This window comes from Cyclospora cayetanensis, unplaced genomic scaffold (assembly GCF_002999335.1).
Source record: "Cyclospora cayetanensis isolate NF1_C8 unplaced genomic scaffold, CcayRef3 CcayRef3_contig_16, whole genome shotgun sequence".
Taxonomy (NCBI): domain Eukaryota; phylum Apicomplexa; class Conoidasida; order Eucoccidiorida; family Eimeriidae; genus Cyclospora; species Cyclospora cayetanensis.
Genome location: NW_020312103.1, coordinates 325604 through 337654, shown reverse-complemented (window position 1 = coordinate 337654; position 12051 = coordinate 325604). Strand labels below are relative to the sequence as shown.

General features: G+C 53.2%; 2 protein-coding genes across 2 annotated transcripts; one reads left to right on the top strand and one right to left on the bottom strand.

Moving 5' to 3' along the window:
- Positions 1-1120: 1120 nt before the first annotated feature.
- LOC34618789 (trichohyalin) lies at positions 1121-4951 on the top strand. The gene is given in 11 exon segments (XM_026337031.1): positions 1121-1170; positions 1303-1609; positions 1770-1901; positions 2144-2254; positions 2475-2599; positions 2766-2871; positions 3195-3341; positions 4014-4109; positions 4291-4407; positions 4542-4655; positions 4844-4951. Coding segments are annotated over 11 exon segments (1413 nt in total).
- Positions 4952-5822: 871 nt separating this feature from the next.
- Positions 5823-10655, bottom strand: LOC34618790. The gene has a single exon (XM_026337030.1). The coding sequence runs from the start codon at positions 10653-10655 to the stop codon at positions 5823-5825; it is 4833 nt and encodes a 1610-aa protein (XP_026192815.1).
- Positions 10656-12051: the final 1396 nt, after the last annotated feature.

The window sequence follows — 12051 nt, the reverse complement described above, 5'->3', positions numbered from 1 at the left end:
CTAAGTAGCAGGAAGTCTTTATCCAGTTTGCTGGCTCGAGTGGCACTTCAGAGAGCGTACAAAACTGTAGCAGAAGGATGCACCGTGCACTAGACGCCATAACCTGTATTCCCTACTGACTCGCGCCCCAGTTGCCGGTGCCTAGAATGATACAGCACTGCATGCAACCACTCAGCATTCATCAGCCCTTTGTATGTGTGGAACTTAGCCACACGTAAGTGGAAAGAGCTGCCTTTCAATGCATAGATGCCCACAGTTGTCCCCTGTTCTTTGCAAGCTAATCTGCTCTGGGACCCCTCTGCAACCAAACCGGTGCGATACCAACTTCGCCTGGGGGCCCCTTTGTGATCACAATAAGATGATCAGATAGCCAACAAGTGATCATTGGCTTTTCAAACGCTGAACATTCTGTGGCACATTTTCCAAGGGTGCAAACAGGTGACCTGGTCAATTCACTCCTGCTGAGCCTCGGAACATCCTCCAAAGCTTGCACTCAATTACCCCTTTGATTTACTCTTATTCGTAAAAACCAATTTAATAAACGTGGTGCTTTCAGGCTAGTGCAGATGGTACATGGCCGCGCCATCAGCGGGCCACAGGGCTACCGTTGCCAGTAAGCAATTCATAGAGGCTGCAGCTACAATGCCGCGCAGAAAAAGGGAACTCTCCGCGTCTTTTGTCCCAAATGCTATTCTGCCGTAAAGAAGCAGTGGACTTTTAAGAGGCTTCCTCGGCGCCGTAGGAGTGCCTGTCGCGTTTCAACGCTGGCGGGCTACTGGCAACCGGTGAGGGTCCACAGCACAGCAACACTTTGGTATGCGCCAAACGCAATCCTCCTATGCTTGAAGGGCTGAATATATTAGATCAGCAGCTTCGGGTCTTTGAGGCCAAACAATATTCCAAGTATTTACCGGGGACTTTGCCAGTACTCCACAGGAACTTACATAGGCTTTAGTATACGTCGTAGTCATTACGAGCAATAACACGTACATGTTCAGGGGAATGCATCGAAAAGCACAAGCGAAAAGGGTTATGGTGGTGCTTTCACCGTAGGTGGTGCTCTGTATCCCCTACTGGCGAGAATTTTTCGAGCAGTGACTCCGTACATGTAGCCATCAATATGATGTACCCACCGAGACACAGCAAACGGAGAGACCCCTGGACGGCCACGTACGTCAACTGGGTAGAAACCTGCAGCTGGGCCTGTACGGCTTTCAGAAATAAAAAGTACCTCTTTTTACCAAAGCCTTCCCTGACATTCCGTTTACGCGTTGACCATCAGTGCGGGTCATCTCCGTTTAGGGTGCAGGCAAGAACTCTCAGGCCTAGTCGCTTTATGAATGAGGCACGCCAGCAGAAGCTACTACTGCTGAAAAGGGGAGAAGAACTCAATCACCACTCAATCAAACTTAAGAGCATGGCTGCACAGGCAAGACACACTGTCTTTATGCAATATATATACGTCAAGGTGGAAACAATTATCATGTTTGCTTTAACTACCGACTATCTTGAAGCTAATAGACTAGAATGTATATCGGCTACTGTGCATACTGCAAAAAGTCCTCGCTGCAGACAGACTACAAAACACTCAAAATACTTAGCCCCTAAAGTTGAATATCTTTTGTTACCCTGAGAATGGATTCCGTGAACCTACAGATTTTGCACTGACATTGTTCCGTAAATAGTAGATACTGGCATGAGACGGTAGCAGCATGGGGCACGGCCGGCACTCCGTTTGATGTGTATAACCATTGTTCATAAACATGCAGCCAGGTAGCAAAAAGCCAGCATGCTCTAGACCCGATCCACCCTCATTGCCAAGCGATCAGAGCTTGCCCCTAGATGAACAGGTTGGCAGCGAGCATCTGAACAAAGTGTGTGCAGCAACATCGCCACTTGCCGTAAACTTCAGCCAGTTGCAGTCATTCTAACACACATAGACGCGACGTCAGGTGCACATTCCCTCAGCCACACTGTCCATTTGCCATCTTGGTGCGTCCCATATATATCTACCATAGAGGATGGCAAGCACCATCGAGGTACATACCTGCCTTACCCATGTGTATTTCCCCTCATTTCTTTCATGAATTATCCTTTCCCGTTCTCGGTCGCTTGCAATGCTGTTTGGTTGTAAAATGCATAGGCCTCAGAAGATATTCATGTTGAGCTAGGAACGTGCGCTAAGGATGAAGTGGCTGCTCCGCCCCACAGAAAAACTACGCAGGATCTTACAGAGGAATTCAAAGATCTGAATGTGAGGCAATGAAGCCGTAAGGAGCGTCGAGAAAGGCTTCTCCTTCAAGTCATGTAACAGTATGGAATGGTCAAACTTCGTGACACTTCACATGGGCCAAGGCTGTAGGCTACTGAGCGGCATCACAGCGATGCTCATGACTCTGCACCATCAAATTTGCTATGCGACGACATAGTAGCCGTGAACTCAGCCACTATTATGGTGCCAATGCTGTTTTCAGTGGGCTAAAGTTGATGAGTTTAATTCATTCAAAGCAAAGTTAGAAGAAGAGGCACGTGAAGAAGACCGACTTCGGAAGCAGAAGCAGCTTCGAGATGCCCTCGAAGACCAACTTCGCGAACAAAAGTAGGATCAAAACACACTTAGCACCCCAAATGTAGCGCGTCGCTCGTATTACAGGCCTCTGGGGGGCTTACAGCTCCTCTGATAAGCTTTTGGAGAACATAGTCCACAGAAGTGCATCCGGAACGGAAGCAGAGTTATCAACTGATCATCTTGCGACTAACTGAAGGCTGGCCAAAGAACTACAAAAGCGAGAGATCCTCGAAAGCGCAAAGGAGCTGCAGAAGGATCTAGAGTTGTGGAAGTGAGTTTGTGTCTAGTCCACGACTATCTAGGTACTGTGTGATCGTGCATTGTTAAGAAAAAATTGAGATCAGCATGAGGTGCATTTTTTGATTCAGAAAGCAGGAACGTGAGAAGGAGGAAAAAGCCTATGTAAAAATGCTCCTTCAAAAGGAGGTCCTAGATGCACAAATGCAAGAGCGGCAGAAGTTGCAGGAAGTCAGTGACCGTAAACAGCAACAATAAACAAGGCTATCCCACGCTTGACAATCCCTTAGCAAGCATGCACCGTAGCTCTGTGAGTTGCCTGAAGCCTGCAGTAGTACACAGGAACTGAAACGGTACGAAAGCTATGAAAAAAAAACGAAACGTTGAGACTGATGCTGCACAGGAAACTATAGCGGAGCAGCTGAGGGAGAGTCGTGAGGTTCTTGAGCAAGTATCCCGAGATTTAGAGCTTGAAAAACGCAGGGCACAAAAAGCAAAAGTGCAGAAAGCTCGCGCTATGCAGGAAATCCTGGAGGTCCGCACAGACACGCGTGACTCATATAATACTTTGTGCGTCGATGATGATAATCAGCGAGCTTGCTCGCTGATTATCATCATCGACGCACAAAGTATTATATGAGTCACGCTGGCGTTTTCCTTATATTCGCCAAGCATGTTAGCTATCATTTGTTCGAGACCACAGCACCATTATCCATGTTTCCTCTTGGTCCGTGTTAGTCAAGCGCTAGTTGATAGCTTTGGCTACGGGCACGCGGGTGGCAACGCTTGTAGGTGACAGCTGCAGAGCGACGTCTGGCCGAGGCTCGTGCAAAGAAGGAACAAGAGGAGGATATGCGGCTTCTAAAGCTTAGTGTCCAGCTAGAGAAGGAGGCAGCGGAAAGGGTCAAACAGGAACGCCAAACATTATTGAACCTCCACCAAAGCCGAGCAGATAGAATCGCCATGCTGACAAGTGTTGACAAGGCAAGAAGCACCATCACACGTATTCCAATATACGCACCACGGCAAAGGGGAATTCTTGTACAGCTCAAGTTTGCCGAAAGGCTGATGCTCCATTGCCAGCGAAACACACCACGGAAGGCTATCTGCTGCCGAACAACTAAAATGGTTTGCGCCACAAGGCCGCCCCTCAAATGTTGCATTTACGATAGTGCACTGCTGCAGAGGTGTTGTAACAATTTTACAGAAAGAGCTGGCGACACAGAGTGCACTAAAGAGAGATGCCGCAGACCAAGCACGGCGGCAGGCGATGGAAAAGGAGGCCATGGCCAGAAAAAAGGCGGTACTTCAATAATGCACATTGCTAAAAGGTGTCAATTTGGGAGCATTTATTCTTTTGGCGCGACAGCCTTTTTTCTGTATGTGGGCCCCATCTTCAAGGCTACTGATTCAGGAGGGTATGGTAAAGCAGCGATTTTCTGGTGCTCGTGTGAGTCCATTGATGCGCGCTGCGCTCCATGCAGGAGCAGCTGGAAGTGCATGAATTCCTGAAGCTGCAGCGAAAGGAAAAGGAGCAGCAGAAGGAGTTGGAAAGACAGGAAAGACACCAATTGCAGAAGCTGCAAGAACTTGACGCGCAGGTGGGTAGGCAGGATGTCTCGCCTGTTTGGGGTGTGCATGAGATATCCTGTCGCTGATAAGGGCATAAGGGCATGAAAAGCTGCACGGAAGTGCGCGTATGACCCTGCTTGTTAATTGTGGCTGAAAACTGTAGGAGTACAAGGCAAAGGAAGAATTGGCTCAGCGCAACAGGAGAGCACTTCTCAAGAGCCAGCAAGAACTTCTTGTGAAACAGATGGAAGAACGCAAGCTCAACAAGGATATCTTGGTATATTTAGAGAAACCTTTTTGGGGAACCAGCGATCGCGGTGTTTTCCTTCCTATTCATGATTGTTGCAGCCAAGCTTTGAAGCCACAAAAGGACTGCCTAGGATGCGGTGTACTGCTGCTTCAGCAGGGAACAGCACTGCCACATCGCCTCCTGTTGTTCAATCACCTTGTTCATGTATGATGCAGGTTAGTCAGACAGAGATGAAGCTGAATCGCCGCCTTCTTGAAGAGGTGAACGACTACTTGCTGCACAAGACACAAGCCGCCCCTGCCGTAGAGTCCGACGAAGTCTAATGCGTTTTGGCAGCTCCAAATGCTCGAAAGTCGGACTTCCGAGAGACACACAAGACAAGAAAAGAGCGCAGCGGCCACACTTGCTTCGCAGCCTCTGTGAAAAGTCATACCCTCTGGCGCCCTTGTTTTGCTGCGCGGGGTGATATTGCATCGCATACATCCCGAAAGCCCAAGTACTGCAGACTCTTCTGCCTTCCCTGGTTTGCCGCCGATAGACAAAATACAAACTGACTGGCCGCTTTCATCCCTTGCCAGTGCCATTCATTCCTGAGTGCCTCTTGACACGCGGCGGCACTGCCTTCCCAGCGAAGAAGGCCCTGGCTGTAATGCCCACACCCAAAAGGCTTTAGTAGCAGTGCAGAGTGTACTTGGATTACAGTGCTCGCCAAACTACACAAAACGCTCAGCTCTAAAGAAGGGAGTGTAGTGTCAAGTTCTGCTGCGCGGCCTTTATCAGCCGATGCCGCCAAACGTGGCTGCCAACACAGGGCTTAGCAGTGGGCGTGGGGGTACGATAGTGGTGTCATCTGTTTTCGAAGTGCTTCTGGAAAACGCCGCTCTCCTCTCACCGCCTATGAGACTACCTGCGTTCTCACTTCCACCTGCCCCCCTCCTTCTCCCTTCGCCTAGGCTTCTATTACTCTCCCTAGCAGTTGGTGCGCGTCTGTGTGCACTGAAGGCCATGCATGCACTTTAATTCTTTGCAAAGTGTTGTCAAAGCTTATGGAGGCTGTTGGGCTCTAAAGTGTGTCCCTCATGGGTGGCAAATAATCGCAAGACTAAGTTTAAGGACGCGCATTCATTTACTGGGCAGAACGTAGGGAGCAGAACGTTCTTAAACACAAAGCCTAGCCCACGAGACGATCCTGCCTCACTGGGTGTCGCCGTGTCTGGAGGTGAGGGAAGTGTACCGACTGGTCAGCATGTTCATGCGAGACAGTTTGTAGTGTCGATGGGTGTTGCCAAGAGAGTCTATGAGCCCCTCCACATTAGGAGGCGGTGGAATGCGCGAGAAGTCGAGGGGCTTAATGGTCTTCTTGCGTATGGAAACCGACGCTTCTGACTCTCCGTTGAGCCGCTTGCTATCCGGAGCCTCTTCTAGAGAAGCTGCCGCGGGAGCTGGTGGGCTTGTTGGGGGGTAGAGGAAGACAGTAGGACCCTTTTCAGGATCTTGAGAAGCGACATATTCCCACACACTGGGGAGGAGAGCAGCTGTTTCTCTGGGAGAGCGCTTCAGCTCTTCCTCCTGCGGCGCGAAGATCTCCTTCACCGTTGCAGCAGCGATTTGCACTTCCAGCTTTGCACCAGCTGCACCAGACGGTGACTGAGGAGTCTCCCCTTCCACTGCCTTCGGAATGCTTCCACGCGGAGCCTCAGGGGGCGGCGGGGGAATGCCTTTGAAGGCGAGGCGCGCCTCCTCGAGAGCGCGCTCCGCCTTCGCGTCTTGAAGGGCCATTTTTTGGATGACTTTGTTCGTCGCCTCAACAGCGTCGATCAGCCTGCGCTCGTCTTGGAGAGCTCCCGCCTCTGCGGCAGCCAGGAGAACACCTGCCCGCACTTCCTTTTCGAATTGCTGTCTCTCCTCGTGGAGGTAGTTGTGCTTGGCGGCTTCTAAGTCTTCCAGCTCCTCCCTGGAGAACTGGGGGGGGGCGCCTGAAGCTCCCAGAACGACGAAGCTGCTCTTGTTCTCGGCTGTCACGGCGCGCCTTCGCTCGGCTGTATCGACGTAGAAGAAGGACTTAAACAAAGGCAGAGGGGCGTGGTTTCCCTCTTCGTCATGCAGCAATTGCGACACACTCACGAACTCCCCAGGAGCCGTTCCTGGGAGCCCAGGAATGCGGTAGATCATCGTCCTTTCGGCGGCGTTACCGTCCTCTCGTGCATGCAGTTCGAGCGTTTCGCTGACAACAGACTCGTCTTCCTCGAAGTCTAAGTCTTGCTGAGCCTTCCGCTCGTTCACAAGCGCCTGCTCGCGCGCGACTGCCGCTCGTCTCTGCCGCGCTTCCCTGCTCCTGACTGGAATGGCTTTGAGGGGATCGTCTAGCATGAGTAGCGGCAAATACGCCGAAGGCATGACACCAGGGGGAGGCAGATATGCCATGTCTGCAACCACGGTGCCTGGGAAAAGCTGGCTGCCTTGGAGAGCCGCTTCCTGCATTTGCTGCGCATGCGCATGGGCCTGCTGGAGAGCTAGCGCCGCGTCGTTAATGACGCAGCCGTCGACGCCTGCCAGCATGAATTTCGCAAGTGTGCTTTCCGCGTGGGTGCTCGTGACATCCTTGACCTTTGCCTGCGCAGCGGCTTGCGCTTTGAGGTGATTCACGCGCTTTCGCAGACGCTCGTTCCTCTCCTGGAGCTCCTTCAGACGCTTCTCCGCAGCCTCGCGGCTCTGCTGCTGCCGCCGTGTCGCCTCTTCAAGCGTCTTCTTCTGCGCAAGCTCCTGCGCCTCGAGGTTCTTCGCCGCTTGAACGACAGTGTGCTGCGCAGTATGCGCGTATCTATGCAGAACTGAGAGCTCGGGGAGCTCCCCTTTCGCGCGGCAAGACTGCAAGTAGGCATGCGCCTCGGAGAAAGCCACGTAAGCCTCATCCCACACGCCGAGGCAGTCTCGCACAAGATCGAGCCGACCGTTGGCTACCCACTCTTCGAACAAGCTCCACCGTCCGTTGAAGAGCAGCACACGCATGAGCGACGCTGCCAGCGGAGCGCAGTCCACGTGCAAAGCCTCCCTCGCTGTCCGTTCCACGTATTTCATGAACACTTCTGCATGCTGGAGGGATCTGTCGAAGATGGCATCTCGCACCGTGCCGCCTACCCACTGCCCGAGGTAGAGCTGCGCCAGCAGCAAGTTGCATGCGGCATACAGCCAGTGCTCCGTTCCCAGAACCACTTCAATGCTTTTGATCAAGGAGCCCACGTCGACAGTCCACTGAGGCGTGGTTGGGAAGTTGAACTTGCTCTGCAAGTCGAGGTAGAGCCGCTCGAAGTAGTCTTCTGCGCCAACGGGCATGTCGTCGTCCGTGAACCGTCCTTCGCAGGAGGCACACAGCCAGACACCGCTGGAACCGCGCTGGCAGTACATGCGTGGAGGCAGATCTGCAGCGGCAGCAGCAGCCGCTGCTGCTCCGGCAGGCTCAGCAGAAGGCGAGGAAGAAGTCTCCGCCTCCTCCCCCTCGCACAACGGAAAACGCTCAGTGCGCTCCTCTTCAGAGGACTCCCCTGGATACCACTCTGTGCTTCGACTCGCCATTCCATTCATGGCGAAGATCGACAGCCTCAGCTGGCTCCCCGATCCTGCCGTCTTGATGTGCGCTGCGCAGGGCTTGCTGGTGCTTTCGCTTGCATCGCTATCCGAATGCTCGCCTTGAGAGCGATCGCCGTCGCTCAGAGAAGCAGCGTCCGAAATGTCTGCACAGCCTCCCTGCGCGCCTTCGTCGCCGGCTAAGGATCCTTCGCCCTCCCCCCTGCCTCCTGCTTCGCTCTCTGCCTCGGCTTTGGAATCTTCTTCAAAGGCGCCCTCGGCGCCTTCCAGCTCGGCGCATGCGCATGCCTCTTCCCCCGCAGCCTCGCTGGATGCATACGCCGAGTTCGCTGCCTCGTCGTCGTCGCTGGACTGCATGGGCGCCTTGCCGTCATCATCGGAAGCGTGGGCAGACGTGTCCTCTCCCTCCGTTCCGTCAGGAGAAGGTTCCTCGAGCTGCGGAGCCTTCACTGCGTCTTTTTTGGAGGGCTTCATGTCACAAGCCGTGGCGTTCAAGTGGCCTTTCGGAGAGCTCTCCGGGGAGGGGGCAGGAGGCGGGAGGGTTGCTGCGCTCTCGCCTGTCGCAGAGTCTACGATCTTCAGCTTTATGGGACGGCAGGTTGGGCACAACATGCGTCTTGCCTTGTCTTCCCCAGAGATGCAGCGTGGGCACTTGCAGGAGAAGCATTTCGTCTGCTGGAGCCGCTTGCTGCGGAACGACGCGGGAGCGTAAAGCTGGTCGATATACGTCATCGCAATGACGTCGCCTGGCGCGATGTCGCGAGTTGCAAAGTACACCAGAAGGCCGTCCAAGTTGCGGTAAGTGACGTTTGGCTCGCAGGAGTGATTGACTTTGGCGGCTTTCGGGTAGATCCCCCAGCGCGCTTGCGAGGGGATGCCGTGGGCGTTTCTTTTGACCTTCGCGAAAAACGTTTTGAACGATCGCGCCAAGTCGACGCGCTTGTGTGCTCTCGCCAAAAGAATACACCACAAAGACTCTGCTTCCGTCAAGTCGAACTGGAACCCTTGGAGCGTCTCCATCGCCGCTTGTTGGCTCTCGGAGAGCTCCGTGAAAGCCGTCCACATCGACTCAGACTCGATGTCGCAGGTGAGCAGCGGCAATTCAACGAAGACTACTTGGCCCTTCTTTATGTGAGTGCTCGCGAAGAGGCCTTGACCTCCCACGCGGGTGTCTTCGCGCGTTTCTACCATGGTGTCTGCGAAGGCTGCCAGCTTGTCGCGTGACTTTCTGCACATTTCAAGGATCTCGGGGATGCACAGTTCGGCGCCAGTGGGAGCAGAAGTCTTAGGAGCCTCCTGCGGGGAGCGAGGAGGGGGGGCTTCTTCCTGCTCTCGAGGAGCTCGTGGCGTGGCGGGGTGAAACATCTCTTCACAGATTTTGCCAAAATACGCATCCACGGGAGGGACGTCCACTGGATGGAGCGCCCCCTTTTCAGCCTGCTCCTTCGACCAGACGTATGTGCCCATGGTGTAAACGACGGGCTTGTTGAGGGCGTCGTATATTGCCTTGTCCTCCTTCGTGTGAACTTCCGCGAGAGTAACCTGTCCAGGCTTGCGTCTTGGAATGCTGGCAATGTACTCTGCTGCCGCGCTGCTGCCCACGGCGTCCGCTTGGTTGGTGTGGTGGGCGCCGCTGGCAGCGCTCTCTTTGGAGTTGATAAGGGGCTCGAGGTAAATAGGCGGGGGTTTGTGCAATAACTCTCCATCGCGTCCAGTTCTGGGCGCTAGTGCTGCTGCTGCTCCATCGGAGGAAGTGAGGACGCTGCTCTGGCGGCTGAGAACATGAATGGGAGCACCGATTGGTCTGACGTGTTTGCTTCCGACGACTTCGACGTAATCCGGCGGAACCTCTGAATCCTCGCACGGTCTCTTGAGCAGTTTGCAAGACTCCCCACTGATGGCTCCCACGTTCTCACGCACGGGGCCAATGTACGCCCTCGTCACCTCCCGCACGGGAACAACCTGCGTGAAGGAAGGATGCTGCTTGCTGCCGAGGTATGAGGCTGCTTGGGAGCCGAGTTTGTGAGGGCGGGGTGTTACGAAGCGCTCGGCGGGCCGGTCCTGAGGTGTACTGGTGGGCGGCAGCGCTTCTTCCGCCTGGGCAAGGTTCTGTGGTGCAGGTTCCACTCCTAAGAGCTGCGCTGCTGTATATTCGGAGACGTGGCGGGCTGGAATGTTGAACTGCCGCAGGTTTTCGACTAGCTGTTCATACGCAATATTTCCGCTTCCGTCGGCTGGATTGGTCCATCGCTTGATGTGGTCCGGAGCAACAGCTGCAAAATTGCTGAGCCAGTTTTTCTCTTTATTCTCGTCCTCTTCGGACGCTCCGGAGACGGCGCGAGAAGCCGGGCCCTTGTCGTCTGCACCAGGGTCGGAGGCGCCAAGGACCCTGGCAACCAGCGAGCGCAGGCCAGACAGAGGCTTTCCAGTGGAATCCTCCATATTCAGGTTCGAAGTCTCCTATAATAGAGAAGAAACACCCGAATGAGCTGCAGAGAAGGCAGGGAAAAACCGAATTCTCGGGGGGCTAGGACCGTTTGCAACCGCCGCTGAAATGCGCATCGGCGGCGGCGCCGTCAGCAATGCAACAATTCGCTTTGCAGTGCCGAAAGCTCCGGTCTGGCCATAACGCAGAAACAGGCTCACGGAAGTAATCTTTCGTTGGGTGATGACCAATAAAAAGAGAAGTTGGGAAAAATCTGCCAGTCAACGTCGAAGGCAGCGAGCCTCCCTGCTAACTCACGCAGCAGCAGCTGACCGGCATCGGCTGCGATTCTTAAGCTGTGCTCAGTTTGGCGTATTTCGGAAATCCTCATGACCAAATCAGTGAGTTAGCCCTGTATAATCTGTTCTGGAAATTCGTTGAGGTCACTGAGCTTATTCCAGATCACTTCAGAATATTACATCTGCTGGTGTCGGAGGCGCTAGCAGCGGCAAGAAACCGATGCAGTCCCCTGCATACCACCTTTCGCAGTCGAATCCCCTCCAAGGTTACAGCCAGTTTTTCAAGAAAAAACGGCCGCCACCTATTTCGTTCCTATTTGAAATCATTCTCTCTTTTACCTCTTGATATTCTCTGTGCAAGCCTTAGCGCCGGCATCGCTGGCAAAACAACACACCGATTCTCAAGGTCACACGCACTCAAGAAAAAGTCCATAAAGATTTTCACCGCAAGACCGCTTATTTTACCCAGCACGTGTATCGACGCGTTGTCGTCAATCAGATCTTGCGGATATTCAGCAAAAATGAACAGTGCATTAGTACTCTTGAAGCCCTCCATGCATGAGATGAGAAAAGATTCTACCGAAAGCGTGTAGTTTGATTGGTTCCCCCGCAAAAAAGAACTTGGGTGGGGATATAGAGAGAAAAATTTACGAGTACATCCCTGCTAGCCTTCCTCTGTAACCTGTTGTAGTGTCCCGCAAATTCTCCTAAAATAATACAGTTGAGTCAAAACTAAGTTAGGCTCCTGAAAGTCCAGGGCTATTTCCACTAAACCGTGTAATTCTACCGCTGGCTGCTAAAAGCATCTGTTTATCATTGGCGGGGTTCCCTGAGCTCTTGTCTTCTTTACTTGGTGTTTAGTTGGAGAACTGATAAGTCTACACACTAATAAATAGCTGGTACAGGGGCAATGTACTAGTGAAGGATCTCTCAGCGTTGCCGTTTCACAGACTGACAAAACAGGAAGGGAGTTGTAGGAAGGAGTAATGCCGCCATGTTCGATTGGCCACAACTAGGATGCCAGAATCTTGTCCTGGGCATCCTCCGGATGCAATGCAACCCGGATTGATTCACCAGAAAAGACGCAGCCACAATGAGCATTGCATCGAGGGCC